Source organism: Staurois parvus, unplaced genomic scaffold, assembly GCF_062004578.1.
Source record: "Staurois parvus isolate SC_StPar_1 unplaced genomic scaffold, SC_StPar_1.0 ptg000006l, whole genome shotgun sequence".
NCBI lineage: Eukaryota > Metazoa > Chordata > Amphibia > Anura > Ranidae > Staurois > Staurois parvus.
This window is the reverse complement of record NW_028317802.1, coordinates 12,351,146-12,377,739: the sequence shown is the minus strand read 5'-3', so window position 1 is coordinate 12,377,739 and position 26,594 is coordinate 12,351,146. Positions and strand designations below refer to the sequence as shown.

At 49.6% G+C, this 26,594-nt stretch overlaps 1 protein-coding gene across 1 annotated transcript in view; it reads right to left on the bottom strand.

Annotated features, from left to right (window-relative positions):
* LOC149474343 (histidine--tRNA ligase, cytoplasmic-like) overlaps positions 1 to 26,594 on the bottom strand; it is a 155,108-nt gene that overhangs the window by 38,884 nt on the left and 89,630 nt on the right. Inside the window, exon 9 of the mRNA XM_089661077.1 lies at positions 3,058 to 3,151. Coding sequence (XP_089517203.1) covers positions 3,058 to 3,151 — 94 coding nt within the window. The remainder of the gene's footprint in view (positions 1 to 3,057; positions 3,152 to 26,594) is intronic.

Here is a 26,594-nt window from a genome sequence, read left to right as displayed (position 1 = left end):
ATTCATTTTCAAGCCCACCTACACATATCTTATATCAAAACGTTCAGCTAACCCTGCTGTCACTAAAAATGTCCACAGCTAAGCCATACTCCTGATAGTTTTCAGAATATGACCATTTGTTTGCAACTCACCCCTCCCATTGATATTCATTGAAACTTCACTCACAGCCACCTGAAATGTTAAGGGACATTTTTAAACTGCGACTGTGCCTTCATTTTTAATATTGCAGAGACATACTATACATCAAAATTTAGCTCTGCTTCTTGTGATTATCACAATATCAAGCTCTTCACAGTAGCATTTATACTTTTAAAACTACAAGTGTTTGAAGATGGCAATCGCCAGTGAAGTTGGCAAGTTGGAGCAGTGTGTTTAGAACAGACCTTCTCACATTCCTGTGACTGAGTGAGTTGCTATAGCAACCAAAGGTGACTCGAGGCAGATGAGTCACACAGGCTGGACTGTGAGCTGCAAAATACAAGCTGAAATGCATTTCTCACTATCAGGCTTGCCATGTGCACTGCTTACATTTCATCAATCACTTGGTAAGGGTTGGTTGCAAGAACACTTTACACAATTTCCCCAGAAATTGTAGATTTTCTAGTTTTATTTGATGCAATGTTTATAGACTACGACTTTCACTGCTGTAGCTTTTAGATAGAATGGTTAAAACTGTACAGTATACCAACCAGAGTTTCACTTAAAGTGGAACTGCACTGCATCTGAGCACCAAAAACCAAAAATTCTATTTAATTCTTTGTTAATATTCAAAGCAAACTCACCTATCCATTCATGTCTCCATGCTTTATTTTTCTGAGAAATCATCTTGAAAAACACCCCCTGGCATTTCTGGCAGTGGCCATCTTGAGTAATGGCAAATGCATCATGTAGAACTTACTTCCTGGAATCTATCTGCCCTTAGCTCAGGTATTGGCTGAGCTGAGAACCCTCCCTCCCCTCCTGAAGACTGCTGGGATGTATGACCTCCTGTGCCTAGGCATGGAAACCAGGAAGTAACTGAAGAAATGCAAAAAAAAAAAAAAGTTTATAACAAGTACGGTAAATATTATATACTTTCCTCTCCATTTACCAATGCTAGCAGGATAATGATTTAAAATAGTCCATGTTGATTGAGAGGGTGAAGTTCCGCTTTAATATGTTGCGATTTGTGACACCTGGTTTTTAATAAGTAAATGGGGAATGCAGCTGAGCATCAATTCATTGTGTTTTGTTTAGCAGACCCAACTGAACAGCAATTAATATTTACGGTATTTTGTATGCTCCTTCCCTTCCTGTAATACATTTCCCTAGCCTAGCCCGTAGCATTTTGTTATTGGATCTGTAATTTATGTTTGTACTTCATTGCGCTGGAATTCTACATTTTCCTGATAGATTTCCACGGGCATAACTACACTTTAATTAGCTTCAGCCAGATGAAATCTTTTGCCAGGGCAAAGCACAATTATTTTGTGTTGCAGTGTATGCAAGAATAACTGCTGAAGATACACAAAATGCCCCCTGGTCTTGCTTCTCTTCATTTATCATAGGCACCTTTAAGTAAGAACCCTAGTCAAAATGTAAAAACCTAGATATAGTCCATATCACAAAAAATATATATATATTTGTTTCTTTTTATTAAAAATTTCTTAAAAACACTGTTATGCACAATCTTTTCTTTATTTAAACATCTATAAAACCAGCATACCAGCTGAAATTTGTCATCAGGGTGACAGTAGAATTTTCCATGTAGTTTCTAATCAGAAACTCCAACAATTTCTTGTCACAGACACAAGGGAAAGGAAGGTAAAAGTGTACACTGTACATATAATTCAGCAGCCTGCCAGGATGCAATGCTCAGAACACATAAATGTAAATTCAATCATTAAACTTTCATATACGTGTTAAAGTGTTACTAAACCCACAACAGTAAAATCAGTCTGTATATGCAGTAAAGCATGCTTCTTATACTCACTGTGGAACCTCCTCTGCATTGTGTAAAAAGGCCGTTTGATCCTGTCTTCTCTATTATTCAAGGGACCACGTCTTACCTCCTGATAAGACACACTGAACCGTAGACATTTTACACATGCTCAGTTTGGTGTGTATTGCTAGAGGTTTTTTTTGTCTGGGGAGAGTGCATGTAATCAGCACAGGGCATATCAGCACTGGTCAGACAGAGGGAAGGAGTTTTGCATCCTCCTAAAGCAGAAAGAAAACTCCTCCTACAAGCTTAAGCTAGTGCTTGGCTGAATACTGATAGAAGACACAAGGCTGCTCTAACTGCTGATTAGAAAAGGTATTTAGCAGTTTATATTTACTAAAATAATTGCATTTCCATGTTGTGTGTACTGTGGGAGACCAGATTTAGTGGATGCAGGGTCCTGGGTTTAGTAACACTTTAATGTTAGCAATATCTGGTGGGTGATCCTACCATGGAGGTACTTGTGCAGGAACTTCCTGATATAGGATTTCAATACCCAGGCCCTGTCTCCCAAATTTGCTCTTGCATTGTCACCATCAGGAGAGCAGCCTGAGCATTGCCAACACAGAATAACATGCATAAAGGCTCTCACCAAAAATTCCTTTTCTCTGTGATCGTTTGAGGACACAGCTCCGTTTTAGATAATCACAGACTGGTCCAGCTGAAGATGTGGGGATGACTTTTACCATCCACCGAGTAGATGTATGAAATTTGATTTTGTAACCTGAGGCTACCCACTCATTTGTCCTACACATTTGTTAGCCAACAGTCTGTGAAAGCAATAAGTAGTCCCCCCACCCTGAGCCAGGAGCAAACATTGATTAACTAAAATGGAGCTGTGTCCTCCAATGAACCAAACAGAAGAACATTTTGCAAACAAAATCTCATTGAGTTTAAATGTATCTACTTTAAATTTGGACTTGTATTGTTATTTGAAATGTGGTCTAGATGTTCAGAATGAAGCAGTCAAAAAGTAAAAGGAACACTAAAATTGCAAAGGTTTTGTTGCACAGATTAAGGCAATGCCTATTAAAACATGGAAATAATTTTTTTGATTGCTCCACCATGCCTCATACCGTTTAGTTTGATGTATTCACCCAGCCGGTCCACGATCTCAGGTCTCATCTCCTTCTCTTCAATCATTTCACTCCTGACCTTGTCCCAAGGAACCTGGAACAGACAAGTGATTTGTTGGTTTTTGTTTTATTTCTAAACTGTCTGAATTACGGGAGTTGCTATATTGCCACCAGAGAAAACTGCGTGCGTTAATGAAAAATGCCATCTAAACGGCGTCTGTGACATAAGGATGTTGAAAATAGATGGTGATGGCTGCTGTTAGAAGACACATGCTAATTCCTAACCGCAGAACTATGAAACGTTGTCTCTCTTTTCCTAAATCTGCCTCAGACCTTAAATGCCACCCCAAGGCCAGGTTTAAATGATATTCCTGCACGTTTGCAGATCCGTTATCAAAGTATGACTTTTTTCAATAGTTTCTGCACACGTCTTTGTAAGTCCTTAAACATTTAATATTAAATAGGCCACTTTTACACTTTCCAGACCTTTTGTTCTTTATTCACCTTTATTTCTAGCTTAAATTGTTATAGTAATACAAGACGTTGAAGAAAATCACTGGTTTAACATAAAATCCAGATACGGTGGAAAATGAAGAGCTGCACTGACAAAATCTCTCTCAGTCTCTCTGATCTGCATCTCTGACAGTCTCATGTTACAAGCACAAAGAAAAAAAGAGTAACCATCTAGGCTGCACACCCAAGTCAGTAATGTGCCAGAAGGCAAAGCTGAACCCTCTTAGCTAAAGAATATGTAACCCCAATCATGCTGACACCTCATCATTAACTAGAAAGTTGTAAACACAATAACTAAAATATCTTATACACTTTTACATGTTAATAGAACATCAAAGATCAGTTTCAATTCTTCAATTCAAGCCCTGAGGAAGTCACATGACATTGTGACGCAACGCGTCGGCCTGATGTGGTGAAGCACTTCCGGCGTGGTGGCCATCTTGATGCACCTTTTTTGATTCCTGTACACCCATGCAGAGTACACCCAAAAGCATAGGGTTGTAAAGCTGTCATCTTTGAGGACTGATGTGAGTTGTCTTCATATGTATATCGTTTGATCTTCATTAAATTTACCTGCTACACTATGGGAGATTGTGTTTATGTTTTTACTGGCACATACCCATACCCCATAAGAGGAGCCACTGCTTGATTATCGACCCCTAGAGAAGGAGATCTATGGATGGGGAAAGTGGATCAGTGGATACCAGTAGATGCTGAGAGGATCTGAGGGTTTGATCCCACTATACGCTTTGACCTTCACGGGTCGAAGCCTGGAGGTGAGAGGCTAATCTAGCCGTGTGTTGGAGTTTCTGCACCTGGAGTCACTTTATGATCACGTGTGCTTGCAATTGCAGTTGTGGTGTCACCCACCCATGGGACATTTTTCTACACATTTTTTTTATTTTTGTTTGCGCCTTAGTGTGACATTTTTTGCACTATATTTGCACGTTTGATCACAGTTTTATTATTGCAATTATTTACTTTTAAACTGTTTTCATGTGTAAGAATTTTTCACAAGATTGCTAATACACTGCGTTTATACACTATGTTTTATTATGGTATTAGCTTTAATATATATTTTTTGATCACTATGACCACTTGATTATTATATTTATATTCATCTCACGAGGTGTATTGTATGTGTTATATATGTTTAGAGGTTTTTTGAGTAGCATTTTTTTACTTTAAGCTTTATGAGTAGCGCCACATTTTTTGACTTTTTATTTCTTCGATCATGGGTATATGATGTAATGTTGGCGGCTTCTCTCTTTAGTTTATTTAATACAATTTTTGCTGTATAGTAGTGTGAGAGGTTCACACCATCCCTGTTAGTTCATATCATTTTTAATTTTTTGGTTATTCAGTAGCACAGGAGGTTCACACCATCCTTGTCAGTTTCAATTCTTATTTTAATCTTCAGCTTATACTGTATAAAATAAAACCGGATGATTCTGCCATGAAGGACCTTGTGCAGGCACTTATTGTTGTAGCATGACAACGTAGCTCAACTGTGTGGTTTTACAGCCCTCTAACCTCACAGTTGAACAAGCCCCTGGTTCACATCTGTGTGGCTGCGTGTAGGGCAGCCCATTCATTTCAATGGGCTGCACAAACTACCTGAAGAATTGCAGAGAAAGTCATCCCTGACTCTTTTTTTTTTAAATTGCACCACACCAAAACACCCTGCGTTTGTCAATGTATGGGGTACCATTAGGAATTAATGGTACTCCTAAAGAGCAGAGCATTTGTCTGCATGTCAGGAATGAGCACAATTTTGCGTGCATTCCGCAACACACAGTAATGTGAATCAAGCCTTCAGCAGGGGTGCTTTGTGACTGAAATTACATTTCAGGGGCGCGCAGACTGGAAAAAAGGTTGAGAAACACTGCTCTTAACATCCTAATGTGCACGGACGCACACATTGAGCTGCTTCTACAGACAAAACACAAAACTCCTGTAAAAGCAACGTTCTTGAACCAGTTCCCAACCGCACTATAGCCGAAGGACGGCTACAGCGCAGTTGTATGGTTCTGGGACAACGTCCATGGACGTCATTTCAGAGCATGCCCCCTGAGTGCCCTCGGTGCCGCCAGCGATCACTGTGTCCTACGGACACAGCTGATCACGTCATAAGGCAAACGGCCAATCACGGCGGCCTTTTACCACATGATCAGCTGTGTCCAATAACACAGCAGATCTCTGGGTAAATAAAGTTGCCGGTTATCGGTTGCACTTTCCTCACGCTGTCATAGCATGAGGAAAGTACTGCCGAGAACTGGCAATTGTCAGCGAAGGGATTGGCACTGATCATCAGTGCCCAGCAGTACTGCCCATCAGTGCCGCTCACCTGTGCTCATCAGTGCCGCTCACCTGTACTCATCAGTGCTGTGCAGTGCCATCCACCTGTGCCCAGCAGTGCCACCCATCTGTGCCCAGCTGTGCCACCCACCTGTGCCCAGCTGTGCCACCCACCTGTGCCCAGCTGTGCCACCCACCTGTGCCCAGCAGTGCTGCCCATAAGTGTTACCCAGCAGTGCCACCGATCAGTGTTGCTCATCAGTGCCGCCTATCAGTGACACTCATCAGTGCTGCCTATCAATGCCGCCTATCAGTGCCTATCAGTGCTACCTATCCATGCCACCTCATCAGTGCCCATCAGTGCTGCCTATAAGTGCAGCCTCATCAACGCACATCAGTGAAGGAGAAAAATTACCTGTCTGCAACATTTTATAATGGAAACAAAGAAACGTTTTTTTTCTCAAATTGTTTGCTCTTTTTTTGTTTATAGCACAAAAAATAAAACACCAAGTGGCGAATAAATACCACCAAAAGAAAGCTCTATTTATGTGAAAAAAAGTATAAAAATTTCATATGGGCAAAAATGTTGCATGACCACGCAATTGTCATTCAAAGTGTGACAGTGCTGAAAGCTGAAAATTGGCCTGGGCAGGAAGGGGGTAGAAGTGCCTGGCAGGCAAGTGGTTAAGCCAGTGTGCATGGACCCTAAATAATCTGCTCTCTGCCACATAGGGTTCCATGAGACTTGCTGGTGAATTCCAAAGTATAAGCCAGCAGTTTCAGAAAAGCCTTGTGTGCATCATCCTTAGAAATCTGTGATAAAAGGTTGTCTGTGTGCTAAAACATTTAGCCGCTCCACATAAACTCAAGGACTTCATTTAATTAGCTCAAAAAGGATCATAAAATATAGACTTCTCCTCTCTTATGAATACAATATTATACTAGTGTTTAAAATAAGAACAGACATCATCCGCTAACTTGACCTTCAAGTAACAAGCTTCAGAGCATTTTAGAGAAACTCCTACCTCACTGTAAAGCCAAACAAATCCTCACTAATGGAATTAAGGCTTTTAAGAATCTGTGTGCAGACCATACCAGACTACCAAATACAAACTCGAAATAGTTTCAAATAAGGCACTGTTTACCCAGCAACACTGGAGCACACCAACTCCTCCGAGAGGCTTTTACTTATATCAAATATTATGGGAAGAGTAGGTCTGTGATTTATGAGCACCGTACTGACAAGCTTTCATTTACAAAATTAATATGTTTGTCTCAGTGGGAATATTCATCTAGGGAAGTATTTTAAATAAACAATTTATTAAAACAAACATTTTTAATCAACCAATGCTAAATACAAAGGAAAACCAACACAATAAAATTAGAATATGTATTCTAATAATTGTATCTGGTTAATACATGTGTAGTATTTCCTTTTTTTATACTACATACTTATTATTTATTGATTTATTACAGGTACTTATATAGCGCTGGCTATTTACGCAGCGCTTTACATATATTGCACATTCATATCAGTCCCTAACCCTCAAAGGGCTTACAATATAAGGCCCCTAACTTACATTCATACATACACATACTAGGGTCAATTTAGACAGGATCCAGATAACCTACCAGCATGTCTTTGGAGTGTAGGAGGAAACAGGAGTGTAGGAGGAAACAGGAGTACCCAGAGGAAACCCACGCAGGCACAGGGAGAACATGCAAACTCCAGGCAGGTGGTGCCGTGGTTGGGATTCGAACCAATGACCCTAGTACTGCCAGGCAGACCCTGGTACTTTTATTTATATTTTTCTCCACAATTACATGTTTACCACTCCGCCCAGAAAGTCTGAAGGAAAACCCGTGGATACGGCACCTTAGTGTTGTCCTTAGACCTAAACTCCAGGTTAGGGTAGAAACTACTCTTGCCTCACCCTTCAACCACTCCTTCGTTTTTAACTCATTGCTTATCCAAACCCTAAAACGAAACCTAACCCATTAATTAACACTTAGGCTCCATGCACACTGGGCTTAAAAAAAAAAAAAAAAAAAGTCAGTTCCCTTGGCAGAGTCATTTTGTACAATGTTTAGGCACATTTAGGAGTTTTTAGCATTTTTTTTTCTGCAAAAAAACACAAACCAGAAGGGTTTTTTTATCCTGCCTCGCTGAGCTTAAAATATGCCTCTAAACATCCTAATGTGTATGGACACATAGGATAACATTGAGCTGCTTCTACAAGCAAAACACAAAACTCCTGTAAAAGCAACACTTTTTAAGGCAGTGTGCATGGAGCCTTAAAGCTGAAGTTTTGTGACTTTTTTGAATTGGTACCAGGGCTGGTACTTACATGAATGAAGAGTGTCCTATGTGCTGGTGGTGGCTCTGTTCCTTTAAATCTTCCATCATTTGCCCCCCCAGATACCCCTATCTTCCAATTCTGTGGGGGGTTAATACAAGCAATTTAACCAGTCACAGACACTCATCAAAAGTGCCAACTATGCCTGCCTTTTCCACTCCCCTCCTCCATTCATAGAAGCTGTAGTCTCAGTTTCCACAATGAAAATCGCTCTATGAATGGAGGAGGTGAACATTTCATTCTTCTGCCTGTCCTCCATTCATAGAGCACTTCTTTGTGGGAACTCTGAGCTTAAAATATTCCTCTAAACGTCCTGATGTGTATTTCTCAGCAGACTTTAGAGGAAGATTTATCTTCAATGGGACAGGGTCTGGTGGCACAGATAGCAGGAGGGGTAAGTATTATTATTATACAGGATTTATATAGTGCCAACAGTTTGCTTAGCGCTTTACAATATAACGGGAGACAATACAGCAACAATACAGTTCAATACAAGAGGGTTAGGAGGGCCCTCATTGTACAGCTTCTATGAATAGAGGAGCGGGGCGTAAAGGGTGAGCATATTTTGCACTTTCAACGAGTGCCTGTGATATAAGGAGCCATTTGTATTAGCCCATGCAGCACCAGAAGATCAGTGCTGCGGGGGTATCTGTGGGCAGAGGATGAACAAACTAGTCACCAGCACACAATGTACTCATCATTCATGGATGTACTGTCCCCATTGCTGAATTAAAAAATAAAATAAAACTTCCCTTTTAAACTGAACAATTAAATGAACCTGTACTCCATTTTCAACATGTAAATGTTAATGTATTGTGCGATCTAAGGGCATTCATACAAGAAGCCTTCTATTAACCTTACAAGAAAGAAAAGTCTCTTCTGTGCCCCTTTATGATTTTATTTTACTTGGTCACTGGGGCCTGACTTCATAAAGACTGCGGCAATCTTGCTGGACAGCGAAATGGCATAAATGAAAAGCTTACTTATATACTTTCCCTGATTTTTGTGTTTCAACTGTATTGATTTCAGTTGAAGTAGACTGAGGGAAAACCACCAGGAAAAAGTAAAATACATTCAAAAATGGATAATGTAACCATGTTAAAAGCATGGATTATAGCATTTGCAGCAAAACACTCACAAAACAATTCTGATTTTCAAAACAGTAAAAGAAAAGAAAAAGCTATATTTGACCAGTAGATGGCACTGTAGTAGCTTTTAAAATATAAAAAGAAATCTAGCAGCCTTGGCCCTGACAGTGCACTTGCTCATGAACAGCGTGCCATGTTGTAGCTTTAACACTGAATAATGTCTTACTATCAGGTACAAGTAACATTTAAACATAAACTAGTACTAGTGTGACTATAATTAATAGAAATAGCACGGCTTGCATTATTTTAGCATTAGGTACAAGTTCAACATATATAGTAGTCTACATTCAGTTGCAATAACCAACTGAATCAAGCATCTATTGCATTTTTCCTTCATTTACCTTGTCCACCTACATTTTATAAGAGGGTGCACAGCCAAGCTCCCCTGATTTTGGAGATAGGATAGATTCAGCCAAGTGGTACGTACTGTACCACGAAGGTACCATAGCAGTGACGTAATAATCATTTTTTTTAACAAGGTTCCTGAAATTTTTATATTTTCTCCTTGAAATTTACATTGATATTAACTGTGAAACTGTAGTCTTCATGTATCACTTTTTCTGAAAACTTGCTCAAAAGCAGCAGAGTTCTCTCTCCCATTCTTTTCGTATGGATTAGATGTTGAATACAGGCATCTAAATTCACCCTTTTAACCACTGAAGAACCCTAGGAATAACTTTGAAGAGCCCTTAGAAATAATAAAATCTACAGCTTGTGGAACATAAAGGTCATTAATAAGTTGTAGATAAAATAATAAATAGAAGAAAAAAAAAACCACACTTAATGGTCAATTAAGGCTCAATTCACAAAGCTTTAGCACAAGGATAAAGATATGTAATTTTTCAAATCTCTTTAGATTCAGCTAAAATAAAGTCACTTTTTTCAAAAATCAGGATTCTTATCATGGCATGTTAGCTTTGTAAATTGAGCTCTTGCCATTTCGGACACCAAGGGTGGATATTTTTTTATAACCCCCCTGCTCTATATGACAAAATTGTTTTCAGAAATAATCACAAATCCATTAATGATGACCAATAAGCAAAATCAGACAGTGAAAAATGTAGCCTTTTTAAATTGCTAGACAGTGGAGAAGGGCCTTCTTACATTGGAGGCCAGTGGAAAATGTGCCCCTTAGCTTGGTGGTCAGTGGGAGAAAGCCCCCCTTACATGAGTGGAGAGTAGAGAAGGGCCTCCTTACATTGGTGGTCAGTGGGAGAAGGTCCTCCTTACATTGGTGGACAGTAAAAAAGGGCCTTACTACATTGTTGGACAGTAGAGAATAGTCTCCCTGCATTGGTGGTCAGTGTCAAAGGTGATTCCCTAGGTTGGTGGTCAGTGCTCCTTACATTGTTGATCAGTATGAACGGTCCCCCTTACATTGGTGGACAGTAGAGAAGGGCCTCCTTATAGTACAAAAGTTCACCACTTAGATTGGTGGTCAGTGGGAGAAGGTGCTCCTTACATTGGTGGCTGGTGTGAAAGGTCCCCCTAAGATTGGTGGTCAGTGCAAAAAAGCACCTCCCTAAATTGGTGGTCAGTGAGGGAAGGTCCTTCCTACATTGGTGTTTACTACAAGATGGTCCTCCTAGTATTGGTGGGCAGTACAAAAGGGCCTTCCTACATTGTTGGACAGTAGAGAATAGCCTCCCTCCATTGGTGGTCAGTGTCAAAGGTGAGTCCCTAGGTTGATGGTCAGTGTGAAAGGTCCCCCTCACATTGGTGGAGAGCAGAAAAGAGCCTCCTTACAGTGCAAAAAAATTATCACTTAGACTGCTGGTCAGTGGTATAAGAAGCTCCTTACATTGGTGATCAGTGCAAGAAGGCCCCCCTTAGATTGGTGGCCAGTGGGTAAAACGCCCCCTGACTCTGCTAAATAAAGTCAATGCCAGAAATTTGAAGCCACAATTAAGCCAGAGACCAATTCACAACAGGTCAAGGAACCCCAAAAAAGCAGAACCCAGATTAGGAAAGGTTAGAAATGGTTGCTATGGGTGATTGCCATTCAGAAGTTTTAATAAACAAGGCTGAATTGACAATACCCCACAGAGTTCCCTTTACTTAAGATGCAGAGTGAGCTCTATGGCTGGGGAAGGGCTGGTCATGTGACTTTGACAGGTCAAATGACTGGGTTCTCCTCTTGGCTTATTTTAATGCATGCTCTTCCAAAATTAGTATTTAAACAAATGCAGCAGTAAGGACATTTTTAGGCACATCTCCCTGATTTATAACTGTGTGATACATATATATTTTTTATAAGCATTGGTTTACAGGTCAGCCCCTAAGTATCGAAGCAAGAAGATCACTATGACAGGCAGGGATGTAGCATTTTCAGAAAGGAAGGTCAGCAATGGTGGCCATCCCATTTTCTCATGACAGGTTTTCTTTAGGAATAAACACAGCTGCACACGTGACAGGCACCAAAATAGCATGTCCTACAATGCATATTCCCCCAGAATCCTTAATCCTGGCATAGTGTGGCGGGGGGTGCTATTCATCAAACACCAGGTTCCTATATCTCGTGAGATAATATCACTTTCCACTGTGTTATTCTGTGGGGTTGGTTCAGCGACCAGCAAAGCTGTTTGTGACACTGATGTATCAGCTCGCACAAAAACAGAGCACTGGGTGTTATCTCATGGGAGATTATATCTACAGATTGATGAATACGCGGCTAGGAATAGGAAAAAAATATGAAAGGGACTTTGTAACACAGATCAATGAGTACTTTATCACAATGCAGCTGATTGAATATTATGCATCTCTTGCATCATTACAAGCGTTCTCAATCATTACACACTTCAGCTCGGCCGGCCAGGAGATTAATATCTGCCCTGCACAACTTAATCTATACCTGGCAGGAATGACAATAATTTGTGGCATGCCCACTTTGTACTGAGTAATAGTTATGCTGTATTATGATGGATTTCCTGATCACGTTCTTGTTATCGGAAAGGTCCCTGTAATCATTTAAATTGAACGATTCTCTGTTTCAGGGATGTGCTGGATTTTGAAAGTCAATATGTAGATTGCTTCTTCTTGGGAAAAACATATTCATAAGAGAGGTTAGTATCATTCTCCAGTATGGTTATACCAAATGTTATATTTATAATTCCCTTTACAAAAGCAGATTGGTGGTTTAACAAGCAAATTGGCGAGATGAATTTTAAATGACTTGAGTACCATCCTGTAATACCCTTTTATTATCAGGCCATTTTTCAGTTTCCATGGCTGTGATACTTTGACTGACAATTACTCAGCCAAGCAACTGTATCCACATTCATTTTAGACCATTTTTTTTTAGACAGACTGAGCTTTCTTTTGGTGGTATTTAGTAACCAGTGTGTTTTTTTTTTAATTTTACAAAAATAAGGAAAAAGAAAAAATGCTTAAAAAACTGTATCTCTATGTTCTGTTAAAATAAAAATGCAAAGACAGCACAAAAACCCTGAAATTACCCCTTTTTGGAAAGTAAACACCCCAAGGTAATTTCATTTTTTTACACAATTTTTTGAAATGAAGAAACATGCTGGTATTAATGGGGGTAAAACACAGCGCTTGGTAATGGTGCACTAGCTACATACAGATACAGGTCATACATAGAGAGAAGTAAAGGGTTAATTTACAGATCACATATAGAGACAGATCAGATGTGTAAGAAAGGAGGGGGCGAAAGGGTTAAAAACAATCTCACAGTCTGGGAAAATGAATTACTGGATCAGTAGCTGCAGATTCATTCATTAATTCCCCATTCATAACTTACAGTGCCTTGAATAAATATTCAAACCCCTTGAACTTTTCCACATTTTGTCATGTTACAACCAAAAACGTAAATGTAATTTATTGGGATTTTATGTGATAAAAGTGGAAACATAATTTGGAAGTGGAAGGAAAAGGATACATGGTTTTCAACTTTTTTACAAATAAATATGTGAAAAGTGTGGCGTGCATTTGTATTCAGCCTCCTGAGTCAATACTTTGTAGAACCACCTTTTGCTGCAATTACAGCTGCAAGTCTTTTTGGGGATGTCTCTACCAGCTTTGCACATCTAGAGAGTGACATTTTTGCCCATTTTTTTTGCAAAATAGCTCAAGCTCTGTCAGATTGGATGGAGAGTGTCTGAACAGCAATTTTCAAGTCTTGCCACATATTCTCAATTGGATTTAGGTCTGGACTTTGACTGGGCCATTCTAACACATGAATATGCTTTGATCTAAATCATTCCATTGTAGCTCTGGCTGTATGTTTAGGATCGTTGTCGTGCTGGAAGGTGAACCTCTACCCGTCTCAAGTCTTTTGTAGAGTAACAGGTTTTCTTCTAAGATTGCTGTATTTGGCTCCATCCATATTCCCATCAACTCTGACCAGCTTCCCTGTCCCTGCTGAAGAAAATCATTTCCACAAAATGATGCTGCCACCACGTTTGATAGTGGGGATGGAGTGTTCAGGGTGATGTGCAGTGTTAGTTTTCCACCACACATAGCGTTTTGCTTTTAGGCCAAAAAGTTCAATTTTGGTCTCATCTGACCAGAGCACCTTCTTCCACATGTTTGCTGTGGGATATTATAATAATAGCCATATTTCCACATGGCTTTTTGCAAACTGCAAACAGGACATCTTATGGCTTTCTTTCAAAAAATGGCTCTCTTCTTTCCACTCTTCCATAAAGGCCAGATTTGTGGAGTGCACGGCTAATAGTTGTCCTGAGGACAGATTCTCCCACCTGAGCTGTGGATCTCTGCAGCTCCTTCAGAGTTACCATAGGCCTCTTAGCTGCCTCTCTGATTAATGCTCTCCTTGCCCAGCCTGTCAGTTTAGGTGGATGGCCATGTTTTGCTAGGCATGCAGTTGTGCCATACTCTTTCCAATTTTGGGTGATGGATTGAACAGTGCTCCGTGAGATGTTCAAAGCTTGGGATTTTTTTTATAACCTAACCCTGCTTTAAACTTCTATCACATTTTTATCCCTGACCTGTCTGGTGTGTTCCCTGACCTTCATGATGCGGTTTGTTCACGAATGTTCTCTAATAAATCTCTGAGGGCTTCACAGAACAGCTGTATTTATACTGAGAAAAAAATTACACACAGGTGGACTCTATTTACTAATTAGGTGAATTGTGAAGGCAATTGGTTCCACTATATTTTAGTTAGGGGTATCAGAGTAAAGAGGGCTGAATGCAAATGCATGCCACACTTTTCAGATATTTATTTGTAAATAATTTTTTAAAACCATTTATCATTTTCCTTCCACTTCATAATTATGTGCCACTTTGTGTTGGCCTATAACATAAAATTCCAATAAAATAAATTTACGATTTTGTTTGTAACATAACAAAATGTGAAAAAGGGGTATAAATACTTTTTCAAGGCACTGTACTAAGATTCCTCTCCTTCCTCTGTTGTAAAAGGAAGGGAAGGGATCAATAATGTAAACAGTAACATGTGATCTCTGTGATTGACTATCACAGTGATAACAAAGGTATCGAGTCGCTAAGATCAGCTCCGTATACTGTATCTGTGTACCAAGTCATCTAATGATGACTTGGAATGCGGCTATTAGCGGGTGCAACAACAACTGGAGGGTGTGTTCTCCACTGACATTTATAAACAGCACTGGCGAAATAAGAGTGCCCCAATCTGCCTTTTATAAAAGGTAAATCGGTAGAAAACAGGTAAAAATAACCAGTCTTGGCTTCACCCATGTAAAAATTGATTACTCAGTCTTAAAGTGATATTTTCACTTTTCGAACAAACAGAGCTGTTTGCAAGTGTAAGCACCTAGAGGTACCTGCACACATCTGAGCAATCTCTCACTTCTGATAAGGCTGATTGTGGTCTATTGTGAAGAGGTAAAGCTTTAACCTCTAGGTAGCATTGGAACTTTCCCACTCCCTTTCACCACATCCCTGCTAACCCAATACTATGATGGGCTGCTCACCTGGCCAATAGGAGCGTGTGAAATAGATGCGGCAGGAAAGCTCTGTCTCTACAAGCAAGTGCTAGTGCTTTGCCGGTTCAGAAGGAAAGAACTCAGCTGTAGTTGAAGTGAATGAGATGTGCTGAATATATGTTGCACCTTTAGGTGCCTGCACTTTATACCCACTAGCAATTCTCTTTTGTCCCAAAGTCACTTTAACAGAGGGCTTGACAAATTTGCTTTACACCTAGGAGTCAGCTAAAAAAGTTAACAGACAGTTTTCTTTTAGCATAGCATGGGTTGTCAACGCCCCAGACTTCATGCAATGCGATTTTCCACATGTCAATCGTGGAAAAACCACGCCACATTTTAGGCACTATTGAAAATAATGCCACCTGAACTGGCATTATGCGATCACAGCAATTCTGCTTAGATCCCAAAACGCCCAGGTGTGAATGGAGCCACCCTGGTTCACACATATGCAATTTTGTATTAGTTTTGAAACTCACAGATTTGCATGATAGGCTAGATATTTTGTGTTCCTATTGAGGAGGTTCATACATATACAATCCACAAGCATTGTACTTTTGAGTGCCATTATGAAAAGGGTCCTGTGTGAGTTTGTAGTGGTGCGTTCCAGACTCGCAAGTGATAGAGTATTGTTGCATGCAGAGATAAGTGTTTACCTAGGATTGCTATTGCCATCAGTTCTCCCCTTGAAGTCTATCTATGGGAGGCTTTTTCCTGTTGAAGTCTATGGGAGGCGTTCTTCCGTTGAAGTCTATGGGAGGCAATCTCCTGTTGAAGTTTATGGGAGGCGGTTTCCCATTGAAGTCTATGGGGCGCGATTTCCCATTGAAGTCTAGTCGATTGAGGTTTCTAGTCGCCATGGCGACTAGAAATTGCGTCCTGGCATCTGGGTTCACAGACTGCCTCCCATTGACTTCAATGGGAAATTGCGCCCCATAGACTTTAATGGGAAATCGCGCCCCATAGACTTCAGTGGGAAATGCTGCCCCCCCATAGACTTCAGTGGGAAATGGCACCCCCTCCATAGACGTCAGTGGGAAATGGCGCCCCTCCATAGACTTCAGTGGGAAATGGCGCCCCTCCATAGACTTCAGTGGGAAATGGCGCCCCCTTCATAGACTTCAGTGGGAAATGCCGCCCCCATAGACTAAATTGGGAAATGGCGCCCCCCATAGACTTCAATGGGAAATCGCATTGAAGTTTATGGGGGCACGATTTCCCATTGAAGTTTGTGGGGGTGCCATTTCCCATTGAATTCTATGGGGGCACCATTTCCCACTTAAGTCTATGGGGGCACCATTTCCCACTGAAGTCTATGAGGCGCGATTTCCTATAGAAGTCAATGGGAGGCAGTGTGTGAACCCAGGAGCCAGGACACAATTTCTAGTCACCATGGCGACCTGGAACCTGGGATTTGTCGAGCCCTGCTTTAACATATTAATACTATGCAGACTTATGCAGAAAGAAATAATTTGCTCCTTTTTTTTTGCTTTGTTTTACTTTTTTGAAGACTGATAAAACTTTGTAGTAAAGGGGACTTTATAAAATTTAGGGTACTGCTGTTTGATACAGTTATGCACACCTATGCTATGAGATAGCATGTTATCTGTATTAGGTCACACAGCTGAATGAGCAGCAACGGTCAGTGTTCAAGTGAACTTTCACCTCTGGTTATCAAGCTCAAGAGTCAGATTCAGATACACCTAGAAAAGTTATCAATTATAAATCTACATGCACAAGGTATTAACAGAGCAGCAATTACAAGTGAGATTGTATTAAGCTGACAACCTTCATAAATACATTAACAAATATGAATAAACACTAGCTTCGTTTAAGTACTTATCACCATTTTGTATTTAAAGTGGTTGTAAACTCTCACATATACCCAGTGAAGTGACTGGCCTCCGGTGATACAGAGAGATGAAACAAACCCTCCTATATAAGTTGTAGCTCTTTATCTGCAGTCTTCTCCTCTCTACATCCATTCAAAGTGTTGAATTTATACAGCTTGTCTAAGAGTTCAGGAAAAAGGAGCAGAGAACTGAAATTACACTCTGCAGAGCTCAATGAAGAATGTTCTGAGAGCTTATTGGAGGGAAGCGACACAACCCCCTCCACATGGCTGCTGGAGGTTTCTCCCTTGTCACCATTTTTCTCTTGATTCATGCTCATAGCAGAGGAATAGGGCAGCAGACAGATATTACACTTAGTGCTCTGGATAATGGCAGGTACACACTATAGAGCAGTGGTTCTCAACCTTTCTAATGCCGCGACCCCTTAATACAGTTCCTCATGTTGTGGTGACCCCCAACCATAAAATTATTTTCGTTGCTACTTCATAACTGTAATTTTGCAGTGGGAGGACTAGCGCCCCATCACTGATGTCAGTGGGAGGAATAGCGCCCCATCGTTGGTGTCAGTGGGAGGAATAGCGCCCCATCGTTGGTGTCAGTGGGAGGAATAGCGCCCCATCGTTGGTGTCAGTGGGAGGAATAGCGCCCCATCGTTGGTGTCAGTGGGAGGAATAGCGCCCCATCGTTGGTGTCAGTGGGAGGAATAGCGCCCCATCGTTGGTGTCAGTGGGAGGAATAGCGCCCCATCGTTGGTGTCAGTGGGAGGAATAGCGCCCCATCGTTGGCGTCAGTGGGAGGAATAGCGCCCCATCGTTGGCGTCAGTGGGAGGAATAGCGCCCCATCGTTGGCGTCAGTGGGAGGAATAGCGCCCCATCGTTGGCGTCAGTGGGGGGGGGGGAATAGCGACCCATCGTTGGCGTCAGTGGGGGGAGGAATAGCGTCCCATCGTTGGCGTCAGTGGGGGGAGGAATAGCGTCCCATCGTTGGCGTCAGTGGGGGGAGGAATAGCGCCCCATCGTGGGCGTCAGTGGGAGGAATAGCGCCCCATCGTGGGCGTCAGTGGGAGGAATAGCGCCCCATCGTGGGCGTCAGTGGGAGGAACAGCGCCCCATCGTTGGCGTCAGTGGTGGGGGGAGGAACAGCGTCCCATCGTTGGCGTCAGTGGTGGGGGGAGGAATAGCGCCCCATCGTGGGCGTCAGTGGGAGGAACAGCGCCCCATCGTGGGCGTCAGTGGGAGGAACAGCGCCCCATCGTGGGCGTCAGTGGGGGGAGGAACAGCGCCCCATCGTGGGCGTCAGTGGGAGGAATAGCGCCCCATCGTGGGCGTCAGTGGGAGGAATAGCGACCCATCGTGGGCGTCAGTGGGGGGAGGAATAGCGTCCCATCGTGGGCGTCAGTGGGAGGAATAGCGCCCCATCGTGGGCGTCAGTGGTGGGGGGAGGAATAGCGTCCCATCGTGGGCGTCAGTGGGGGGAGGAATAGCGTCCCATCGTGGGCGTCAGTGGGAGGAAGAGCGCCCCATCGTGGGCGTCAGTGGGGGGGGGGGAACAGCGCCCCATCGTGGGCGTCAGTGGGGGGGGGGGAACAGCGCCCCATCGTGGGCGTCAGTGGGGGGAGGAACAGCGCCCCATCGTGGGCGTCAGTGGGGGGAGGAACAGCGCCCCATCGTGGGCGTCAGTGGGGGGAGGAACAGCGCCCCATCGTGGGCGTCAGTGGGGGGAGGAACAGCGCCCCATCGTTGGCGTCAGTGGGGGGAGGAACAGCGCCCCATCGTTGGCGTCAGTGGGGGGAGGAACAGCGCCCCATCGTTGGCGTCAGTGGGGGGAGGAACAGCGCCCCATCGTTGGCGTCAGTGGGGGGAGGAACAGCGCCCCATCGTTGGCGTCAGTGGGGGGAGGAACAGCGCCCCATCGTTGGCGTCAGTGGGGGGAGGAACAGCGCCCCATCGTTGGCGTCAGTGGGGGGGAGGAACAGCGCCCCATCGTTGGCGTCAGTGGGGGGAGGAACAGCGCCCCATCGTTGGCGTCAGTGGGGGGAGGAACAGCGCCCCATCGTTGGCGTCAGTGGGGGGAGGAACAGCGCCCCATCGTTGGCGTCAGTGGGGGGAGGAACAGCGCCCCATCGTTGGCGTCAGTGGGGGGAGGAACAGCGCCCCATCGTTGGCGTCAGTGGGGGGAGGAACAGCGCCCCATCGTTGGCGTCAGTGGGGGGAGGAACAGCGCCCCATCGTTGGCGTCAGTGGGGGGAGGAACAGCGCCCCATCGTTGGCGTCAGTGGGGGGAGGAACAGCGCCCCATCGTTGGCGTCAGTGGGGGGAGGAACAGCGCCCCATCGTTGGCGTCAGTGGGGGGAGGAACAGCGCCCCATCGTTGGCGTCAGTGGGGGGAGGAACAGCGCCCCATCGTTGGCGTCAGTGGGGGGAGGAACAGCGCCCCATCGTTGGCGTCAGTGGGGGGAGGAACAGCGCCCCATCGTTGGCGTCAGTGGGGGGAGGAACAGCGCCCCATCGTTGGCGTCAGTGGGGGGAGGAACAGCGCCCCATCGTTGGCGTCAGTGGGGGGAGGAACAGCGCCCCATCGTTGGCGTCAGTGGGGGGAGGAACAGCGCCCCATCGTTGGCGTCAGTGGGGGGAGGAACAGCGCCCCATCGTTGGCGTCAGTGGGGGGAGGAACAGCGCCCCATCGTTGGCGTCAGTGGGGGGAGGAACAGCGCCCCATCGTTGGCGTCAGTGGGGGGAGGAACAGCGCCCCATCGTTGGCGTCAGTGGGGGGAGGAACAGCGCCCCATCGTTGGCGTCAGTGGGGGGAGGAACAGCGCCCCATCGTTGGCGTCAGTGGGGGGAGGAACAGCGCCCCATCGTTGGCGTCAGTGGGGGGAGGAACAGCGCCCCATCGTTGGCGTCAGTGGGGGGAGGAACAGCGCCCCATCGTTGGCGTCAGTGGGGGGAGGAACAGCGCCCCATCGTTGGCGTCAGTGGGGGGAGGAACAGCGCCCCATCGTTGGCGTCAGTGGGGGGAGGAACAGCGCCCCATCGTTGGCGTCAGTGGGGGGAGGAACAGCGCCCCATCGTTGGCGTCAGTGGGGGGAGGAACAGCGCCCCATCGTTGGCGTCAGTGGGGGGAGGAACAGCGCCCCATCGTTGGCGTCAGTGGGGGGAGGAACAGCGCCCCATCGTTGGCGTCAGTGGGGGGAGGAACAGCGCCCCATCGTTGGCGTCAGTGGGGGGAGGAACAGCGCCCCATCGTTGGCGTCAGTGGGGGGAGGAACAGCGCCCCATCGTTGGCGTCAGTGGGGGGAGGAACAGCGCCCCATCGTTGGCGTCAGTGGGGGGAGGAACAGCGCCCCATCGTTGGCGTCAGTGGGGGGAGGAACAGCGCCCCATCGTTGGCGTCAGTGGGGGGAGGAACAGCGCCCCATCGTTGGCGTCAGTGGGGGGAGGAACAGCGCCCCATCGTTGGCGTCAGTGGGGGGAGGAACAGCGCCCCATCGTTGGCGTCAGTGGGGGGAGGAACAGCGCCCCATCGTTGGCGTCAGTGGGGGGAGGAACAGCGCCCCATCGTTGGCGTCAGTGGGGGGAGGAACAGCGCCCCATCGTTGGCGTCAGTGGGGGGAGGAACAGCGCCCCATCGTTGGCGTCAGTGGGGGGAGGAACAGCGCCCCATCGTTGGCGTCAGTGGGGGGAGGAACAGCGCCCCATCGTTGGCGTCAGTGGGGGGAGGAACAGCGCCCCATCGTTGGCGTCAGTGGGGGGAGGAACAGCGCCCCATCGTTGGCGTCAGTGGGGGGAGGAACAGCGCCCCATCGTTGGCGTCAGTGGGGGGAGGAACAGCGCCCCATCGTTGGCGTCAGTGGGGGGAGGAACAGCGCCCCATCGTTGGCGTCAGTGGGGGGAGGAACAGCGCCCCATCGTTGGCGTCAGTGGGGGGAGGAACAGCGCCCCATCGTTGGCGTCAGTGGGGGGAGGAACAGCGCCCCATCGTTGGCGTCAGTGGGGGGAGGAACAGCGCCCCATCGTTGGCGTCAGTGGGGGGAGGAACAGCGCCCCATCGTTGGCGTCAGTGGGGGGAGGAACAGCGCCCCATCGTTGGCGTCAGTGGGGGGAGGAACAGCGCCCCATCGTTGGCGTCAGTGGGGGGAGGAACAGCGCCCCATCGTTGGCGTCAGTGGGGGGAGGAACAGCGCCCCATCGTTGGCGTCAGTGGGGGGAGGAACAGCGCCCCATCGTTGGCGTCAGTGGGGGGAGGAACAGCGCCCCATCGTTGGCGTCAGTGGGGGGAGGAACAGCGCCCCATCGTTGGCGTCAGTGGGGGGAGGAACAGCGCCCCATCGTTGGCGTCAGTGGGGGGAGGAACAGCGCCCCATCGTTGGCGTCAGTGGGGGGAGGAACAGCGCCCCATCGTTGGCGTCAGTGGGGGGAGGAACAGCGCCCCATCGTTGGCGTCAGTGGGGGGAGGAACAGCGCCCCATCGTTGGCGTCAGTGGGGGGAGGAACAGCGCCCCATCGTTGGCGTCAGTGGGGGGAGGAACAGCGCCCCATCGTTGGCGTCAGTGGGGGGAGGAACAGCGCCCCATCGTTGGCGTCAGTGGGGGGAGGAACAGCGCCCCATCGTTGGCGTCAGTGGGGGGAGGAACAGCGCCCCATCGTTGGCGTCAGTGGGGGGAGGAACAGCGCCCCATCGTTGGCGTCAGTGGGGGGAGGAACAGCGCCCCATCGTTGGCGTCAGTGGGGGGAGGAACAGCGCCCCATCGTTGGCGTCAGTGGGGGGAGGAACAGCGCCCCATCGTTGGCGTCAGTGGGGGGAGGAACAGCGCCCCATCGTTGGCGTCAGTGGGGGGAGGAACAGCGCCCCATCGTTGGCGTCAGTGGGGGGAGGAACAGCGCCCCATCGTTGGCGTCAGTGGGGGGAGGAACAGCGCCCCATCGTTGGCGTCAGTGGGGGGAGGAACAGCGCCCCATCGTTGGCGTCAGTGGGGGGAGGAACAGCGCCCCATCGTTGGCGTCAGTGGGGGGAGGAACAGCGCCCCATCGTTGGCGTCAGTGGGGGGAGGAACAGCGCCCCATCGTTGGCGTCAGTGGGGGGAGGAACAGCGCCCCATCGTTGGCGTCAGTGGGGGGAGGAACAGCGCCCCATCGTTGGCGTCAGTGGGGGGAGGAACAGCGCCCCATCGTTGGCGTCAGTGGGGGGAGGAACAGCGCCCCATCGTTGGCGTCAGTGGGGGGAGGAACAGCGCCCCATCGTTGGCGTCAGTGGGGGGAGGAACAGCGCCCCATCGTTGGCGTCAGTGGGGGGAGGAACAGCGCCCCATCGTTGGCGTCAGTGGGGGGAGGAACAGCGCCCCATCGTTGGCGTCAGTGGGGGGAGGAACAGCGCCCCATCGTTGGCGTCAGTGGGGGGAGGAACAGCGCCCCATCGTTGGCGTCAGTGGGGGGAGGAACAGCGCCCCATCGTTGGCGTCAGTGGGGGGAGGAACAGCGCCCCATCGTTGGCGTCAGTGGGGGGAGGAACAGCGCCCCATCGTTGGCGTCAGTGGGGGGAGGAACAGCGCCCCATCGTTGGCGTCAGTGGGGGGAGGAACAGCGCCCCATCGTTGGCGTCAGTGGGGGGAGGAACAGCGCCCCATCGTTGGCGTCAGTGGGGGGAGGAACAGCGCCCCATCGTTGGCGTCAGTGGGGGGAGGAACAGCGCCCCATCGTTGGCGTCAGTGGGGGGAGGAACAGCGCCCCATCGTTGGCGTCAGTGGGGGGAGGAACAGCGCCCCATCGTTGGCGTCAGTGGGGGGAGGAACAGCGCCCCATCGTTGGCGTCAGTGGGGGGAGGAACAGCGCCCCATCGTTGGCGTCAGTGGGGGGAGGAACAGCGCCCCATCGTTGGCGTCAGTGGGGGGAGGAACAGCGCCCCATCGTTGGCGTCAGTGGGGGGAGGAACAGCGCCCCATCGTTGGCGTCAGTGGGGGGAGGAACAGCGCCCCATCGTTGGCGTCAGTGGGGGGAGGAACAGCGCCCCATCGTTGGCGTCAGTGGGGGGAGGAACAGCGCCCCATCGTTGGCGTCAGTGGGGGGAGGAACAGCGCCCCATCGTTGGCGTCAGTGGGGGGAGGAACAGCGCCCCATCGTTGGCGTCAGTGGGGGGAGGAACAGCGCCCCATCGTTGGCGTCAGTGGGGGGAGGAACAGCGCCCCATCGTTGGCGTCAGTGGGGGGAGGAACAGCGCCCCATCGTTGGCGTCAGTGGGGGGAGGAACAGCGCCCCATCGTTGGCGTCAGTGGGGGGAGGAACAGCGCCCCATCGTTGGCGTCAGTGGGGGGAGGAACAGCGCCCCATCGTTGGCGTCAGTGGGGGGAGGAACAGCGCCCCATCGTTGGCGTCAGTGGGGGGAGGAACAGCGCCCCATCGTTGGCGTCAGTGGGGGGAGGAACAGCGCCCCATCGTTGGCGTCAGTGGGGGGAGGAACAGCGCCCCATCGTTGGCGTCAGTGGGGGGAGGAACAGCGCCCCATCGTTGGCGTCAGTGGGGGGAGGAACAGCGCCCCATCGTTGGCGTCAGTGGGGGGAGGAACAGCGCCCCATCGTTGGCGTCAGTGGGGGGAGGAACAGCGCCCCATCGTTGGCGTCAGTGGGGGGAGGAACAGCGCCCCATCGTTGGCGTCAGTGGGGGGAGGAACAGCGCCCCATCGTTGGCGTCAGTGGGGGGAGGAACAGCGCCCCATCGTTGGCGTCAGTGGGGGGAGGAACAGCGCCCCATCGTTGGCGTCAGTGGGGGGAGGAACAGCGCCCCATCGTTGGCGTCAGTGGGGGGAGGAACAGCGCCCCATCGTTGGCGTCAGTGGGGGGAGGAACAGCGCCCCATCGTTGGCGTCAGTGGGGGGAGGAACAGCGCCCCATCGTTGGCGTCAGTGGGGGGAGGAACAGCGCCCCATCGTTGGCGTCAGTGGGGGGAGGAACAGCGCCCCATCGTTGGCGTCAGTGGGGGGAGGAACAGCGCCCCATCGTTGGCGTCAGTGGGGGGAGGAACAGCGCCCCATCGTTGGCGTCAGTGGGGGGAGGAACAGCGCCCCATCGTTGGCGTCAGTGGGGGGAGGAACAGCGCCCCATCGTTGGCGTCAGTGGGGGGAGGAACAGCGCCCCATCGTTGGCGTCAGTGGGGGGAGGAACAGCGCCCCATCGTTGGCGTCAGTGGGGGGAGGAACAGCGCCCCATCGTTGGCGTCAGTGGGGGGAGGAACAGCGCCCCATCGTTGGCGTCAGTGGGGGGAGGAACAGCGCCCCATCGTTGGCGTCAGTGGGGGGAGGAACAGCGCCCCATCGTTGGCGTCAGTGGGGGGAGGAACAGCGCCCCATCGTTGGCGTCAGTGGGGGGAGGAACAGCGCCCCATCGTTGGCGTCAGTGGGGGGAGGAACAGCGCCCCATCGTTGGCGTCAGTGGGGGGAGGAACAGCGCCCCATCGTTGGCGTCAGTGGGGGGAGGAACAGCGCCCCATCGTTGGCGTCAGTGGGGGGAGGAACAGCGCCCCATCGTTGGCGTCAGTGGGGGGAGGAACAGCGCCCCATCGTTGGCGTCAGTGGGGGGAGGAACAGCGCCCCATCGTTGGCGTCAGTGGGGGGAGGAACAGCGCCCCATCGTTGGCGTCAGTGGGGGGAGGAACAGCGCCCCATCGTTGGCGTCAGTGGGGGGAGGAACAGCGCCCCATCGTTGGCGTCAGTGGGGGGAGGAACAGCGCCCCATCGTTGGCGTCAGTGGGGGGAGGAACAGCGCCCCATCGTTGGCGTCAGTGGGGGGAGGAACAGCGCCCCATCGTTGGCGTCAGTGGGGGGAGGAACAGCGCCCCATCGTTGGCGTCAGTGGGGGGAGGAACAGCGCCCCATCGTTGGCGTCAGTGGGGGGAGGAACAGCGCCCCATCGTTGGCGTCAGTGGGGGGAGGAACAGCGCCCCATCGTTGGCGTCAGTGGGGGGAGGAACAGCGCCCCATCGTTGGCGTCAGTGGGGGGAGGAACAGCGCCCCATCGTTGGCGTCAGTGGGGGGAGGAACAGCGCCCCATCGTTGGCGTCAGTGGGGGGAGGAACAGCGCCCCATCGTTGGCGTCAGTGGGGGGAGGAACAGCGCCCCATCGTTGGCGTCAGTGGGGGGAGGAACAGCGCCCCATCGTTGGCGTCAGTGGGGGGAGGAACAGCGCCCCATCGTTGGCGTCAGTGGGGGGAGGAACAGCGCCCCATCGTTGGCGTCAGTGGGGGGAGGAACAGCGCCCCATCGTTGGCGTCAGTGGGGGGAGGAACAGCGCCCCATCGTTGGCGTCAGTGGGGGGAGGAACAGCGCCCCATCGTTGGCGTCAGTGGGGGGAGGAACAGCGCCCCATCGTTGGCGTCAGTGGGGGGAGGAACAGCGCCCCATCGTTGGCGTCAGTGGGGGGAGGAACAGCGCCCCATCGTTGGCGTCAGTGGGGGGAGGAACAGCGCCCCATCGTTGGCGTCAGTGGGGGGAGGAACAGCGCCCCATCGTTGGCGTCAGTGGGGGGAGGAACAGCGCCCCATCGTTGGCGTCAGTGGGGGGAGGAACAGCGCCCCATCGTTGGCGTCAGTGGGGGGAGGAACAGCGCCCCATCGTTGGCGTCAGTGGGGGGAGGAACAGCGCCCCATCGTTGGCGTCAGTGGGGGGAGGAACAGCGCCCCATCGTTGGCGTCAGTGGGGGGAGGAACAGCGCCCCATCGTTGGCGTCAGTGGGGGGAGGAACAGCGCCCCATCGTTGGCGTCAGTGGGGGGAGGAACAGCGCCCCATCGTTGGCGTCAGTGGGGGGAGGAACAGCGCCCCATCGTTGGCGTCAGTGGGGGGAGGAACAGCGCCCCATCGTTGGCGTCAGTGGGGGGAGGAACAGCGCCCCATCGTTGGCGTCAGTGGGGGGAGGAACAGCGCCCCATCGTTGGCGTCAGTGGGGGGAGGAACAGCGCCCCATCGTTGGCGTCAGTGGGGGGAGGAACAGCGCCCCATCGTTGGCGTCAGTGGGGGGAGGAACAGCGCCCCATCGTTGGCGTCAGTGGGGGGAGGAACAGCGCCCCATCGTTGGCGTCAGTGGGGGGAGGAACAGCGCCCCATCGTTGGCGTCAGTGGGGGGAGGAACAGCGCCCCATCGTTGGTGTCAGTGGGGGGAGGAACAGCGCCCCATCGTTGGTGTCAGTGGGGGGAGGAACAGCGCCCCATCGTTGGTGTCAGTGGGGGGAGGAACAGCGCCCCATCGTTGGTGTCAGTGGGGGGAGGAACAGCGCCCCATCGTTGGTGTCAGTGGGGGGAGGAACAGCGCCCCATCGTTGGTGTCAGTGGGGGGAGGAACAGCGCCCCATCGTTGGTGTCAGTGGGGGGAGGAACAGCGCCCCATCGTTGGTGTCAGTGGGGGGAGGAACAGCGCCCCATCGTTGGTGTCAGTGGGGGG